General features: G+C 39.1%; 1 protein-coding gene across 1 annotated transcript in view; it reads right to left on the bottom strand.

Moving 5' to 3' along the window:
• LOC126455580 (short transient receptor potential channel 4-like) overlaps nucleotides 1-17,471 on the bottom strand; it is a 274,268-nt gene that overhangs the window by 47,900 nt on the left and 208,897 nt on the right. The window contains exon 9 of the mRNA XM_050091340.1: nucleotides 13,324-13,563. Coding sequence (XP_049947297.1) covers nucleotides 13,324-13,563 — 240 coding nt within the window. The remainder of the gene's footprint in view (nucleotides 1-13,323; nucleotides 13,564-17,471) is intronic.

The raw sequence follows: 17,471 nt of genomic DNA, 5'->3' as shown, positions 1-17,471 counted from the left end.
GCACACTCCGCTGCAGAGTGAAAGTCTCATTCTGGAACCATAGTACAGTTTCCCTCAGTGACACAATTCTGGAAAATGTGGCATTCTATGTTACGGTGCCAGTATGCTCACTGGATGACTGGTCGGATGAGTTTGTTCCATTTACCAATTTTTTGCAATAACAAAGCTTCATAAAATTTTTCATCAGATGAGTAGGAAAATGTTACTTTTGAATTCCTCAAATGATTCTTACGTCAACCTTTTTACAATTATGGTGGCTTCCTTGAGATTTTGTTATTCATCAAGGCTTGTTTATGCATGTGATGAAACTGTCTTTGGTGTTATAGGAACTATCTAATGTGGCCATTGTACCATGGATGGTCATCCCTGTCCTTCATTAACTTACTCAGAAAATGTCATTATCAGAGGGATAACAGTTAGTGGTATGCAACTCTTGACTACTACTTTGTGTACCAATGACCTTTGTGTACCTTTCCACAATATTTTACATTGTGAGGACATGTGACCTGACAGTGATTAATCGATTGGATGAACAATTTAGAAACCCTGACGGACATGCAAATGTAAGATATGGATGTATTGATGTGTGTAACATCACCCATGTCTGGCAAGGGCATATATGGATGGTCATCCCTGTCCTTCATTAACTTACTCAGCAAATGTCATTACCAGAGGGATAACAGTTAGTGGTATGCAACTCTTGACTACTACTTTGTGTACCAATGACCTTTGTGTACCTTTCCACAATATTTTACATTGTGAGGACATGTGACCTGACAGTGATTAATCGATTAGATGAACAATTTAGAAACCCTGACGGACATGCAAATGTAAGATATGGATGTATTGATGTGTGTAACATCACCCATGTCTGGGAAGGGCATATATGGCAGGAATGTTCCATTTACCAACTTTTTGGAATAACAAAGCTTCATAAAATTTTTCATCAGATGAGTAGGCAAAATTTTACTTTTGAATTCCTCAAATGATTCTTACGTCAATCTTTTTACAATTATGGTGGCTTCCTTGAGCACAGAGAGCACAGACCATTCACAGAATTTCCATAGCGGGCAAATATATAGCCACCTTGCAGCAGATACTCTCAGTTGCTATTAGCTGACTTTACCTTTACAAGTGGCACTGCTGTTTACTTGGACCAATTTACACATGTGTAAAATGAAAACTTTCATGGCTGGAAATGTCACAGTTAATAAAATGTTCCAGGCTATTATGCCATGGTCAAATAGATTTTACTTTAAAACCTGATGCTTCATCCCCAACTGTGGAGGACATTTTCAAGGGGGATTGTAACTTTGTTGAATGTCTGAATCACACCCTGGATTGCTAATGACTACAGAAATATTTCACTTCCACGAACTTCTGCACAGTGGTGTGATGTCACATGTTTTGAATACGCGAGGATAACTGGCCATTGTCGACTGCCGTTGTCTGCTGTTGCTATAATCCCATGGTGGAAGACTGGTACACATTTTCTTCAGCACCAGAATCCAAATGTCATTCAATTTCAAGCCCTCCACCTTCCTATTGAAACTCCTGGTGTGTTTTGCAATCTCTGTGGCCTCTCTGTATAGTTTTTCAAGGTATCCACTTGTGGCTGCCAGTACTTGAGTCCTATCAAAATGAATGTGGTGGTCTTCTGGCTGTAAGTTATGTTCTCCAACAGCTGATCCATCTCTCTCCCCTCTTTTGCAATTGCCCTTGTGCTCTTCAAATTGTTTTTTGACAGTCCTTTTTGTAGTACCCACATACACCTCCCCACAACCACACAAAATCCTATAAATTCCAGGTTTTTTCAGCGGTTGGCAAGTATCCTTGGCTGATTTTAGGTGATCTTGTATCTTCTGTGTGGGTATGTAGATTACCAGGATGTTCCACTTTTTCAGGATTCTTCCTTTGCCATCAGTCACATGCTTAATGAACGGCAGGAAATCTTTAGATTTCACTAGTGCTTGAGCATTGCTATAATTTCTACATGGTGGTCTTCATGCTCTTTTCACCTCAGTGAATGAATAACCATTCTTGAACTACGCATTGGTGAGATGTTTTGATTCTGTATCAAACAGCTCTGGTTCGCAGATTTTCCTTGTTCTATCCACCAGCATTTTTATGATGCCTTGCTTTTGTTGTGGGTGGTAGTTCAAATCTCAGTGTAAGGAATGGTCTGTGTGCATGGGTTTTCTGTAAACTGTGTGGCCCAACAAGTACATCAAGAAACTTTAATTTTCCATCTGCCTCCGTCTCCTTGGTGAACTTAATCTTCAGATTGATCCTGTTCAGATATTTGTGAAAATGATCCAGTTCCTCCTTGCAATGTCACATAACAGAACCAGATATTCGGTTTCTTGTTCACAGTTTCCAATGCCTGCTTCTCGAATTTTTCTATAAAGAAGTTTGCTATAACCAGGCTTAAGTGGCTCCCAATAGTGACACCATCCATCTGTTCATTGAACTCTTCATTCCATTCAGTAGTGAGCCAGGTTGTGAATTGGACATTCAACAAAGCTTTGATCCCCCTTGAAAATGTCCTCCATAGATGGGGATGAAACATCGGGTTAAAAAGTGAAATCCATTTGACCACGGAATAATAGCCCGGGATATTTTATTAATTGTGCATTTAGACTCGTGTTGTATAGTGCTCTGATTTATGAGCATGTGGCTTCCACCACAGCTGACTTAAGGGAACTTCACTTTAGGTCCCACTTACAATATAAATACATAGTGAATTAGTAGTGCTTGGACAAGTTTCAATCAGGAACTTTTGCACATTAATTTCTGTTTGGAACTATGACTTATATTGGATTCCGGCAAGAACTATTATTGTTCAGTATCAAGGAATAATAGACAATTTTCATCTGTTGTTACAAATATTTGTTTGTGTTCAGTTCATGTAGTTAGCTGTAAAGTGATGGTTACAATATTGCCAAAGAGGAGGTACCAGTTTTGGTTCACCAAGCACTATTATAGATGCAAAATTTCTTGAGTTTTGCCAGCACAACTAAATTAGTATCAGCAATTGCTCAAGCACTTAACTAGTTCAGTGTTGCAGCAGAAACAAGTGCTGCCAGCCGATCACACATTTCAGCAATTCAATAGCTAGAAGTATACCCAAAACATCTTGTACTGAACTTTGAGACAAGTTATATCAAAATTAATATCCAGATTGTCAATGGATTCTACAGTATTTCCACTTGGGTTGGCTTACCAATCTCTGCAATGCAGAACCACCTGCTCTTTACTGTTTTCTTCATGGCAGCAACTTCAGGTTTTGCAAGGTGCGATGCTCCTTATGGAAGAGGAACAGTGCGAGGTTGTGGTGCCATCCTCCTGGAGGTTTTGCTGCTCCAAACCCTACACCCTGTCTGCAGCACATGGTCTAGCGGTCGCGTTCTCGCTTCCTGAGCATGTGGTCTTGGGTTCGATTCCCGGCAGGGTCAGGGATTTTAACCTTCCTCAAGATGACTGGGTGTTTCTGTTGTCCTCATCATTTCATCATCTTTCATGAAAGTGGCAAGATTGAACTGAGCAAAGGTTGGGAATTTGTACAGGCACTGATGACTGTGCAGTTGATCACCCCACAAACCAAACATTATCATGCACCCCCTACACCAGTCCTACTGGGGCATTCCCAAGATAAAGCAGCTGGCACATTGCTAGATATATTGGCCTTGTATAGATGATGATGTTGCATGGGTTGTTTGACAGTGTTCCATTTATCAGGCACACTAGCTGACCCTACCCCTGTCCATGGCCAGCACCAATTCAGCCAGGGAATCAAGTTCTGATTGAGTTCAAAGGCTTTTCTTTGTGTCCATGTGGTTGACTGTCATGGTCCCCTTCTCTCAGTTACTGCATGCCATCCACCTCCATCAGACAATAATGACATCCAATAAGGGAGCCTTGGAGCAACAGAGGGTCCATCCCAAACACTGGTGGCCAACAACAGCCCCCAATTCGAAATTATCAATTTAAAAATGTTTTGTACACTGTAACGTGACAGCTTTGAATCCATAATTAACTATTAGATACATAACTTTTAATGTAATACTCTGTACACAACTTTTAATGTAATACCCAATACATTCTATTGAGTACTAAAATGTCTCATGACCACATTTTACATTTTATTTTTCACTATTTAATATGGAAGAATTGAAGATTATGTAACAACTGATACTAAGCACACTGTATTATCAACAAAGTCACAAATTTTAATAACTTGTAATAACGTTTTTGTAATTTTATAGTTTTCCGAAACAAGATAGTCAAATCTAAAGGAACATTTACTTGATTTTGTAGTACAGTTGCTTTCATATGAAATTATCATTTTGAAAGTCCCAGATTATACTGGCATAGAGGTTTCAGTAATGTTTAAAAATGCGTAACATAAAGTATTAAATGTTAGCAATTGAAATAACAATGGTATTTAATAGCAAATTAGAGTTTCTTTTGAACTGGTTGTTAATAATTCATATTTTTATCAACCTATATATGAATAACTAATCGTTTAACCCTTAACTTCCCAATTCACTTTTTGGTCACACACTGCGCCAGGTGCAGTCTGACTGCCTGCTATATTTAATCAGCCATAAAAATTGCATTCAGAAATTCAGTGAAACAGTTCAGATTTTATGTAAAAGGTTACTTTGATAGCACACAACAAGAAATATGTATTCAAATAAATTATAAAGTTTATTTTTACAAAAAAAAAAAAAAAAAAAAAAAAAAATAAATTAAACAGAAAACTACATGAAATGAACATAGTATTAATTACATGATAACAATAATGCTATGGAAACTCATATGCCCTGCACTCCAAATTTTACTTTTTACTATATCTTTACTGTTTATTACATATGTAAAAATAGAAACACAAAAAAACTACCACACAACATTTAAACACTAAAATTGCACTAGTACATTTTAGGTGTTTAGTTTTCTTCTCAGAGGTTTTCTTTGCCCTTGCTGGAAATTTTTGTAGAGATTTTAAGTCAGATTGGCAGCAGTGGCAAATTATATGTCTTGAAATTCCGTGGCAGATTAAAACTGTGTGCTGGACCAAGACTCGAAACCTGTGAAGTTTAGAAGGTAGGAGACGAGGTACTGGCAGAATTGAAGCTGTGAGGATGGGTCGTTAGTCGTTCTTGGGTAGCTCAGTCGGTAGAGCACCTGACTGCAAAAGGCAAAGGTCCTGAGTTTGAGTCTCGGTCCAACACACAGTTTTAATCTGCCAAGAAGTTTCATATCTTTGCACACTCCGCTGCACAGTGGAAATCTCACTCTGGATAAGATGTCGCTCTTTTCAGGTGGAACATGTTTTGCGTTTTTCCAATCATTCTACTTTTGGTTCTGCTACACCCAAAACACAGTGAAGGAAAAAAGAAGTTCATGGGGTATGTGATACTTGTTGACTTGCTCTTTATCTGTGGTATCACCAACGAGTTTACAAGCTTCTTCAAAACTTAAAATGGTTCACCTGAGTATTGTCTTTGTAGGAATTGTGAAGGAAAATGCATTTACCCCACTTATGTCCAACATGCTGAAAAATAATGTCATTGGCCATCTTTGGAAGAGGCTCCGATGTGCAGCAGTATTTGTTTCAACCTGTAAGCTTTTGAGTTACAGATCATATGGATCCAAAGGGACCTGTATTACACCCGGAATTAAAAAGTCAAGTGAAACCATGAAATTACTAAGTTTAAAGTTAAAAACATGTCATGATCAGCAGTTTGTTGAGTATGTGAGGACATACAAAAAGACTTACTGCAAAGTAAGAAAAATTATTAAGTAATGATAGATTAATAAGACAGGCTAGTAACAAGTCCAGAATGATGTGGAAAATGGTAAAAAAAGAAACTGGGGGTCAAACTAAAGAACAGGAAATCAATCTTAAAAATAATGAAAATATTCCCATAGAAAAAGATGCCATGGCAAACTATGTAAACAATTATTTTGTAAATATTGCCCTTACTTTAAGTAGTAAATTTAAGCAACAACCAACAGTGACAACTCCAATGGTAAATACCAGCATGATGGCAATGCCAACAGATGAGCATGAAGTTCTAAAAGTCATTAAATGCTTGAAATCCAAAATGTCCTCTGGGTTGGATGATGTACCTGTATCAATAATTAAGAAAATTGCTCCATGTGTTGTCAAACCTATAGTGCACATAGCAAACTTGTCCCTTAGTGAAGGGATATTTCCGGACAAACTTAAAATCTCCAAAGTGATACCTCTATACAAAAATGGTGACAGACATAAAATAGAAAATTACCGACCTACGTCTCTCCTCCCAGCCTTCTCCAAAATACTTGAGGAATTAATGAAAATCAGGGTTACAAAATATCTAGAAAAACATAAACTAATAAATAACAGTCAACATGGCTTTTGAGCAGGGCACAGTGCAGAAACAGCCATATTGGACTACACAACAGAAATAGTAAGAAATTTGGAGTCAAATAAACAGGTTGTTGGAATTAATCTAGATTTATCCAAAGCCTTCGATACTGTGAACCATGTAATATTACTAGAGAAACTTGAAGCAATAGGCATCAGGGGTACTGTTAAAAAATGGTTTGAATCTTGTCTGCAAAACAGGTCACAAGTTGTTGAGCTGTGGTCATCCAACAATCTTCACAATTTTAAACTCATATCTGAACCAAAACAAATTGAAATAGGTGTTCCACAGGGCAGCATTCTGGGCCCATTGTTATTTCTAATTTATATCAATGATATACAGGCTCCAGACAGCTCAGCCAAAATTCTGCTATTTGCAGATGACACGAGTATCATAATTAGTGATATAAAAGAATCATTGTGTACTACAGCACAGAAAATGCTCTCATACATACAGTCATGGTTTTATTCAAATAAGCTGACATTAAATACAAACAGAACACACTTTATACAGTATGGAAGCAAGTGTCAAGGGGAAAATATGTGCCTTATGCTGGATAGTAAACAAATAGAAAAAGTGTACACCACAAAGTTTCTGGGAATGCGAATTGACCAAGATTTAAACTGGAATGAACACAGTTTATATCTTACTCAGAAACTTAGCTCAGCATGTTTTGCCTTAAGAATAATATCCAAGGTATGCAAGCAAAGAATGTATTAGAGCAGTGTATTTCAGTTATTTCCAATCAGTTGCAAGTTATGGCATAAGTTTTTGGGGAAAAACCAGGTCAAGACTAAATGACATTTTTATTATGCAAAAAAGAGCTATTCGTATCATGACACACAGTCCACCACAAACTCACTGTAGACCCTTATTCAGACAACTAAAGATACTTACAATACCATCAATATATATTTTTAAATGCCTGGAAATGATAAGTAAAAATAACTGCAATCTCCAAACCAACTCAAGCTACCATGATCACAATACAAGGCATTGTGAAGACTTCCACATTCCCTATGTAGCAAAAACTAGAAGTCAGAAACATGTTAGCCACTTAGGAATAAAGCTTTTAAATGCACTTCCATCTCAAATTAAAGGCAAAAATAATTTCAAGCATGAAGCAAAAAAATACTTGATGGAAAAATGCTACTACAATGTAAATGAATACCTGTCTCAGACTGTGGATTGAAACCTGTAGCCTACTTATTTTTAAAAAATTCAGACTAATTTAATGATGTTTTCAACTTTGTAATTATGATACTTAGGAAAAATCTGTTAAATATCCGTAATACGTTTTGTGTATATCCGTAACACGTTTTGTGTATAAGGCATAGTTCATGATCTAAAATTGTTTATCGTGAGCACGTACTTTTGTTTTTTGGGTAATAAGTTCTTGTACACTACTTATGCACTATGTGTATGTAATTTGTTTGCTGTTTGTGTATGTTTGTCAATTTACTATGTGTATGTGTTGTTATGTGTTACGTGTAATCAAATGACAAATCCTATATCACATGTGTGATCTATTGGATGCTAAATAAATAAATAAATGCATTTCTAACAGATCTTCTAGCTACAAATTGTCTCCACACTTCTGTCTTCATCACTTTGATCACTTATTTCAGGCAAGGAATTCACAGCTGGCAAAATAAATTTGTCTTTACTTTCACACTGTTCCTATACTGTATTATATTCACTTTCAATTTTGTTATCACTACCTGACCCAGCATCACTTCCTAAACTGTCCTTAAAATATTTTCAAACATTATCCCCAAAGTTAGGACCCATTAAACATGAACAGTAGACATAGACCTGTCTACTGAATTCATAGTGCAAAGTCTCAGAGACCAATAGCACAAAAGAAGCAGTAATAGTATGGGTCCAAATCATATTCAAGTGGCTACTGACAAAGGAAACCATGGCAGCTTCAGCAAAGAGCAACTACACAATGCTGTAATCTCCTACCCCATCATTATGCATTAGAAACAGAGGAAAAAGGAAAATAAATGCTAGTGGTCTGTGAGACCGCAGCTGGGATATTAAGGGTTAAGAAAACAAACTGTATGAAACATTTTCCTCATTATTGTAAAGCAAAATATTACACTTGAATGTTTGTGAATATGTAATTTTTCATCATAACTTTACAAAAGAATTGATTCTAATAAGGAGTATGGCAATAGAGATTGTTATGTTTTCATAGAGGGCTACTATAAATGATTCATTCATTTTCAAAGCTCTGCATTTTCCAAAGTACAACATGTACAAATATTTTTTGGATCAAAGCTCTGTCTCTACATGGTGCCAGCTGGACAAACAGTGCCAATGCTCTGTTTTGTGGCAGGTTGATTGGTTATGGTGGGGAGTTTCAGGTAGGGTGTGTAGTGGGAGAGGGAGCCTGGGAAAGGGACTGGGGTCGGCTGGCTAACAGGTAGAGGGGAGCAGTTGGTTTGCTGGCTAGGAATGCAGGAGGGAGGTTGACAGGTATATGGACTAGGCATGGAATGCACAATTGGAGGGACTGGTGGGTAGCAGCGCACATTAAAGGTGATTTTGGGACTGAATTGGACGTGGTTGACAAGATGGAGGAAGGGAAAACTATTGAGTGAAGAGTGCGGGGACAACGCGTTACATGAGATTGAGGCCAGGACAATTACAGGAGCGGAGGGTGTGTTGCAAGGATAACTGCCATCTGTGTAGTTCAGAGAAGCTGGTGGCGGAAGGAAGCATCCAGATAGCCAGGGTTGTGAAGCAGCTGTTTAAATTGAACATTTTGTACTCAGCTGCATGTTGTGCCACTGGATGGCCAACTTTGTTCTTGGCAATAATGTGGCGGTGGACATACAATCTAGTAGACAGCTGTTTGGTAGTCTTACTGACATAAAAAGTAGTGCAATATTTGCAGTACAATTCGTATACATTGAGATGACAAAAGTCATGGGATACCTCCCAATATCATGTTGGACCTCCTTTTTACCAGCATAATGCAGCAACTCGATACGGCATGGACTCAACAAGTTGCTGGAAGTACCCTGCAGAAATGTTGAGCCATGCTGTCTCTATAGCTGTCCATAATTTTGTAAGTGTTGCAGTGTGGGATTTAGTGCTTGAACTGACCTCTTGATTATGTCATGTAAATGTTTGATGGGATTCATGTCAGGTGATATGGTTGGCCAAATCATTCGCTTGAATTATCCAGAATGTTCTTCAAACCAAACACAAACAATTGTGACCTGGTGACATGGCGCATTGTCATCCATAAAAATTACATAATTGTTTGGGAACAAATGGTCTCCAAGTAGCTAAACATAATGATTTCAAGTCAATGATCAATTCAGTTGGACTGGAGAACCCAATTCATTCAGTTGTTCCAGTCCAGGGTGATACTGGGTGATAAGGTGGCACTCTTTTGTTGTTGATTCTTGGGGGTGGTGAGAGGATAGGGGATGTGTGAGAATTGGCACTGCCCCCAAGGACCAGCTGCAAAAGAGTGCCCCCTTGTCACCCAGTATCATTCTGGACTGGAACAAGTGAACCATATCCTTGATTATATCTCATCCTATCCTAATTAGGGACTTCCTACTCAAGTTCCTTCCCACCCCTCCTCAACTGGTGTTCCACATGCAGATTGGAGTTATTCTTACATGTCTTCCACTTGTATAATCATCCTGGCCCCAATTTCAGGTTACCCACTGTCCCTGCACCCTCCACTTAACAGTTTCCCCTTCCACCATCCTGTCGCCCCCTACCAGTTCACATCCCACATTGCTTTCAGTGTGGACTGCTCCTCCCTTCCCCTACAATTGTGCATTACTTGCCTAGCCCATATACCCACCACCCCTCCCTCCTGTGTTCCTAACTGGCAAACTGACTGCCTCCCTCTCAGCTGATAGCCACCCACTTACAGTCCCTCTCCCTCTATCCATCCCACCTGATACTGCCCCCCAACAACCATCACCTGCTGACAAAAAAGCATTTGCACTGTTAGTCCAGCTGGCACCATGCAGTGACAGAGGCATGTGTATGCATGTGTGTGTTTTCTGTGTGCATTTTACTCTAGTTCATCAAAGGATAACACTGATAGCTAGCAAGTTTTCTTTCTTTTGCATGTGCCTAACAACAACTCAACAATCCTGCTTTTTGGTGAGTGGCCTCCTTTAATCCAAAGCATTTACATTCTACAAGAATTTTCCTACAACACTTGCACAAATGTGACTGGTACACGAATAGAACTGTAAAGTTGTCAAGTTTGCATTTTGCGTTCTACAATTGTTTTATAAGTGCTTCCCTGGCTTGTGACACATGTCCAAGCAGTAGTCAAGTTCATTCCATACCTTATGTATCAACATCCTGTCAATGCTCATCACAGCACCATTGATGCATTCTCTGAGATGTTCCAAAAGCAGTGAGGTACAAAAATGTGATCCCAAAGGAAAAAGTCACATGGTGTTATGTTAGGCAACTTCGAGCAGGATGGGAGGGGGGGGAGGGGGCAAGGGAATGGAGCTACATCACCTTCACCACTACGCCCAATCTGGTGAAGTGATAGTACATTGTTTAGGTAGTGACAAACATCGATGTTCCAATCATGGCGTACCCTGTCTTGTTAGAAGATGAGTTCTCAGGATCAGCAGTCAGTTATGAAAACAACCAAAACTGCAACATATCAAGGTAGAAGTAACTGTCACAGTTTTCTCACAGGAGAAAAGCAGCCCATACAGCTTTGTCTGTCACAATATCTTGTTAATGTACCATAATTTCATGATGCTGTTCAGTGCCTCACTCTCTCACACTGTTCTGATTAATTTTTTCAGATAAACAGAAGGTTACTTCACTGTTGAATGTCAGCTCTGAGATAAAATTATCATCCTCCAGTGCTTCCTGCGTTATGATGTAAAATTGAAGGGACTGGCCATAATCTTCTAGTTTTAACTCTTGCACAGGTTGCAGACAGTATGGTATGAAATGTAACTGCCGTTGTGAAATCTTCCACAGAGTTTGCTGCAGTATTCCAAGTTTGTGGCATGCATGGACCATTAATTTTTTGTACTGCATGTGCTGTAGTATTTCAAGTTTTCAGCTTACATGGGCCACTGATTCTTTTTGTATTGCATTCCTTCACCCTCTCCATGGTTGCATCACTTAGTCAACAGGTACTCTTCTGTTTACAGAGAAAAAACAGCACCCCTGCCTAATTGTTGATACCAATGCACAATGCTCTGTTTACATTTCATTTTTTCCCATAATTGTTTCTGAATGCCATTGCACTATTGTAAGAGTGCACCATGCCATTAGATCCAATTTATCAGTTTTCCCTTATCCAGTGCATGTTGGACTACCAGTGGTTAATAGGTCCCTACCCTTTTACATCTACCTCCCTTGACATGGGATACAGCATGTTACACAACTTGGGTCTCACTGGCTCAGTTTCAGTGAAAGGCAACATCTCGAACTTGTTGTTTAAGGGGACTGGTGTAACACCCTGCATTCTCCCTCGTCCCTGACTCCCCTGTACAGGGTGCTTATCCCTAACACTGACATGCCACTCACAGTCAAGTGGTCTATTAATGACAGACACAGTACTTTCTGTCAATGGGAAGGTATTTATAAGAGGGGGTAGTACTTGAGGTAGCTTTAGTATATTTTGAACATGACTTTCAGTAGCTCTTCCAAAACGCCTACCCCAACTGCCTTACAGTAGTCAGGGCACAACCAGCTGAAGTCACTCATTGTTGAACAGATCCCACAGAGCTACCAAACTATGGGGATGTTGACTGGTGTTTCACCTGTTGCTTTTAAAAGTCCCAGACTTTCAAATGCCATTAAGATTGCATAATTTATCGGGGCCAGCTGAGGTGAATTAGAGTGCCTGGCCTCTCCTCCACCCACGAAAATATTTGTGCAGCCCTGTGATCATATCTGGTATCATCTTGGAAGATGTTAGTGCCCGTAGCATACTCATCATGAAGATGTAGACAAAAAGGCTACAACTGGTCACCAAGAATGTTGAAATAAATGTTCTGGTTCATATTCATGAGTGGATCCATACAGCATGGAAGCTTTTTCTGCCTGAATGACATATTACACATACTGAGGATTAAATTCATCACTCTGCATCTTAAGTCATTTGAAAAGAGGCAAAATCAGAACTCATTGGACCACACTACATGACTCCAGTCAACTACTGTTCAGTTTCTGTGTCATTTGGCCCACTGAAGACATGCTGTTTCATGTGCCACTGTGAGAAATAGCTATTTGTGAAATACCTGATTCCAAATGTCCATTATATACAGTCCCCTTTGCAAAGCTTTCTCAGATACTGGTTGAGATGGATCTACATTTACTAAGGGCAGCAGTTTCTGTTGGTTTTGAAACTGAGTGACATTGACAATACATGACACTTGGCTCTGGTCCCCCTGAGTTACGACCTTTTCAGGACCACTGTTCCTACCCATGTTACATGGCTTTAAGTGCTACTACTTTCCTTAAAGACATGTTAGACAGTCCACATTGATATACTAATAAACTAGGTAAGCTCTTCACAGTGTAACCGTGCACTTGCAAACAAGATGGCTCCTCTATACCTTACAATAAGTCAGTCACAGTTTCACAAATGGAATGTAGTTTTTTCCCTTTATCTCATTTTGTCACATCTCTGTGTTGACCCACGTTACTGAAGTGATTCCACACAACTGGCTGGAACACTTCACTGTCATGCATGCATGGTACCAGTTTTACACCATCTATAGTGTTTCAGAGAAACCAATGTACTCTGTTAAGCAGGTGATTAATATTTACATTCCACACAACATGAAATAGACAATGGAATACTGAAATCAGTAGTGGATCCCATCATAATACAACATACAGCATAATGTGAAATACAAGTGTAGATAGAGATACTTACGTGCAAAAGCTATGTATCCAATGGTCTCAGTGAAGTAGTGGCGGTTGATGACGTCTGTGTCTGGCAGGTTCTGTATCACTACATCAGCCGATTCCAGGGGTGACATGGTGAACAGTGCCCAGAAAAGCGTCTTGAGCGTGGCGGTGGGGTTCACGAAGCTGCTGATCTGTGCCGTGGTTGTTTTGCTGACGGGATCCACACGCACCATACCCTCATAGTACTGGTAGAACCGGCATAGGCCTACAACAGAGTGAGGGCTTAGCTGTATGATGCTTTGAGCCAGTGGTGGAGGGTAGTTAATTGTCTGCATAGTCTAACAATCAATACACTAACAGTTAGTGGATACGATCAGTAACGTACTGGAAAACTCATTTGTGCTAAGACAGAGAGGAAAATTTAAACAAAATGAATGTAAGCAAAGGTTTTGAACAAGAAGAATGGAAGAGACAAAATGGCATCCGTGACACTCACACAGTTTTCAGTTACGTTTCATGTTGTGTTGTTGCCTTCAGTCAGGGTGCTGGTTTGATGCAGCTCTCCACCTTTGTCCTGTGCAAGCCTCACACCTATGCACAACTACTACCACCGGCATTCATTTGAACCCTCTTACTGTAGTCAGACTCTGGCCTCCTTCTGCAGATTTTATCCCCAACATTTCACTCCAATAATTTATCTATTCTTTGGAGCCTCAGGATGTGTCTGTCAAGATATACCTTCTTTTAACAAAATTGTGTCATAAATTCCTTTTCTCCCAGTATGTCTCCATTAGTTATCCAATTTGCCCATCTAATGTTCAGCATTTTCTGTAGTACCACATTTCAAAAGTTTAAATTCTCTTTAATAAAGTGTAAAAAGTAAAAAGACAAAATAATAAATGCCATTACATATCATTGTGTTGTTACCATTGATGTTGGGCTCCGCAATACCTGTGCAATAACCACCCATGTATGTGTAACTTGAGATTGGCACACCTAAAGGTATAATATAAAGATACACAAATTTTAGACGATTGTAGAAAAGTGAAGAGTTTAAAACAGGTTTCTCTTTAATGAGATAGCCTTCTTTTTATTTATTTATTTATTTGGTTTTTGTATTATATTATTCATTTACTCATCATGTTCCATGGAGAGCATTTAAGGATGTGGAAATAACAAAGAAAAACAGCTGTTAGAAGTCTTAACAACTGTTCATTAAACTGCTAGTAATTATTTTGTCTACACAAACTAATTTTAACACAGAAAAATCAACCAAAGGTGTTTGTGTGCTTTAAGAATAGAAGCTTGTTTGCAATGGACATAGCTGCTTGTCATATAGCTAACAATATTCCTCAGTCCTTGATCTTAGATAATCAGTTAATTTGGATAAGAAGTTATTAATAAGTTAAGTTATTCAGTTTCTTTTGAACTGATAGTCATTATCAGTTTCTTTGTTTATATCACATGGAAAATTATTGAAGAACTTTTGATCAGAATACAGAGGACACTCAGAACCCTACACAAAGTGACTACAAGCACATTATATCTTGTATAATGGTGGCACGAATCTCAAGCAATCAAAACTGGTTTTTACTATCATTAACAAATACAATTAACAGAAAGTTTATTGGGAAGTGAGTCTAAGAATTCCAAGATATTCAGTAAGATCTCTACTTTACCCAGTTTTCATACTGCTTACATTTGTCACATGAATACTTTCCTTGCTTTAGTTGCATCCCCCAGCAGCAGACAATTTTGTAAAACAACAGGGAGTGAAAGTAAGGAAAATAAGACAGTTTTATGAAAAGAATAGATTGCTACTCATCATAAAGTGGAGATGCTGAGTCGCAGGTAGGTGCAACAAAAAGACTTGTCAATGGATGCATCCAATTCCACCTGTCTGCTTTGACATAGGGGTGCTGTAGTGAGTGACGCCACTACGGCACGGAGTTTATGAGCTGATTGTGTTTGTTGATGTCGTCTTGTGTCTGATGGTGCCCTCTGGTGGTGCGTGTGTGTATGCTGAAGGTAATGTGTTTTATTGAGTTCATTTGAGCCTTGGTGTTGGATGTGTGAAGTCGTTGGCAGTATTTGTATTTCGGGGCGTAAGGTTTGGAAGTTTTTCAGTGAGTTATTTGTTTTTGTGTTTGGCGTTTTCGTTACATGGTGTGTGTGTGTGTGTGTGTGTGTGTGTGTGTGTGTGTGTGTGTGTGTGTGTGTGTCTATTCTTCGCGAGTTGAGATGATTTGTGTATTTATGGTGTACTGAATGTGTTTTAATTTATGTTTGATGTTTTTGGGGTGTTGTGGTTTTGGTTTTATTTTTCATAGTTGTACGTGTTGGTTTTTTTGTATCAATAGTTGTGGTTGATCTACACTCCTGAAAAATGAAAAACGAACACCATGAATTCGTCACCCCAACTGGGGGAAATTTTTTGACACATTCTTGAGGATGTATATGACACATGTTCACACAGACAGAGCCATACGGACGTGAGTACAGCAACACGGAGTGCACAATGTCAATGCTAGTACCGTGTGTACCCTCCTTTTGCAGCAATGCAGGCTGCAATTCTCCCATAGAGACTATCATAGGGATGCTGAATGTAGTCTTGTGGAATGGCCTGGCATGCAATTTCCATGTGTTGCGTAATTCTGTGGTACATCCACCCGGCCTCCCGTACGACCACTATATGCCCTCGCTTAAGCTCTGTGAATTACCCAAGCAGTTCACATACACCCTGCTAACAATGTTGCTGACACAGACGGAGCTCTGTACCCGAAGGCAAACTGGCTCTGGCGGTGATCAACCACTGTGCAGCTAGCAACATTCCATGGCCGATGATGGGGTTTCTGGTATGTCCACAGTTCTGAGTGTTTGATCATCACATGTACTGCTCTCTTTCAGTGTTCAGTGCAGGTATGATGGGTCTTATTCACTTGCATCAATGTGTTCGGTTTTCATTTTCCAGGACTGTATACACGTAAGGGAAATGACCAATTCCAATTTTTGTAGTTTTAGTTGTACGTACTGGTGTTATCGTATTGTCAGCTGTGGTTGACCTATATAGCTCAAGGGAAATGTTCGATTCCAATTTTCGTAGGTTTAGCTGTAGGCGTTGGTGGTTTGGTATCGTCCACTGTGGTTGACCTATACAGCTCAAGGGAATGTCCTATTCCAATTTTCGTAGTTTTAGTTGTAGGTGTTGGATTTTGGTATTGTCAGCTGTGGTTGACCTATACAGGTCAAGTGAATTGTAGATTTGGTTGGTGTAGTGGAATGTTGTAATTTTTCTTAGGATTTTGAGAGCGTGGTGTGTGTGTTTTTTTTTGTTATAGTTAGCTTGTCCCCACCCTAAAACAGCCAATTTCCCACAGTTGTCCTATTAGTCTGAATGTATTTTTGGAGGGAGATGTTATTGTCTTATTTATATGTATTTTCGTGTTTTTTGTTGTGTGTGTGTGTAGTGACGTCATAGGCGCCACATTGGAAATGCTTAGAATAGCCATTTCCCCCATATGGATGACGTTGTGGGACAAAGTAGATGGGTGAAATCGTGTACTTCTGTAATCCCATAAGCTTGCGGTCAAAAAGGCCTTGGCAGCCACAAACTGTGGTCATGTCTGTGTGAGTTGTGTTTTGATGAGTATGTGCATGTGTATATGATGAAGGCCTATTTGGGGAAAAGCTTTCTTGTTTGACAGACTTTTTGTTGTGATTACTTGAAATCCAGTATCTCGGCTACATGGTGGGTAGCAATCTATCCTTTTCATAACACTGTCATAATTCCTTTCTGGATTTTCCATTGTTTGAAAATAAGACAGTATGAGTAATTGCTATTAGATATTAAATTTAATGTCTTGCGACAAATTGTTCTATGTCTTACACTTGCCAAGCATACATTATTGTGGTGCATTATGTTCTGCAGCACCATCATTCCCAGGACATGGCTATTCAAAACTCTCTGTGTTTGTCATTAGAAAGTATGCGCACATCACATGTGAATAAGTGGAAAGCACAGAAAAAATTTGTATAACTACATGTGGTGCAGTATTCTCATCCCCATCAGCATGCATGGTGTCTTGGCAATAGAAATTTTGCAATATAATTGTAATTTTTATTTGTCCCATGAATTTCATTTTGTACAGATATGTAAATTTAACATGGAACATA

Source organism: Schistocerca serialis, chromosome 1 (assembly GCF_023864345.2).
Source record: "Schistocerca serialis cubense isolate TAMUIC-IGC-003099 chromosome 1, iqSchSeri2.2, whole genome shotgun sequence".
In the NCBI taxonomy this organism is placed as follows: domain Eukaryota; kingdom Metazoa; phylum Arthropoda; class Insecta; order Orthoptera; family Acrididae; genus Schistocerca; species Schistocerca serialis.
The sequence above is the reverse complement of the archived record's forward strand: the minus strand, read 5'-3'. Positions and strand labels throughout refer to the sequence as shown.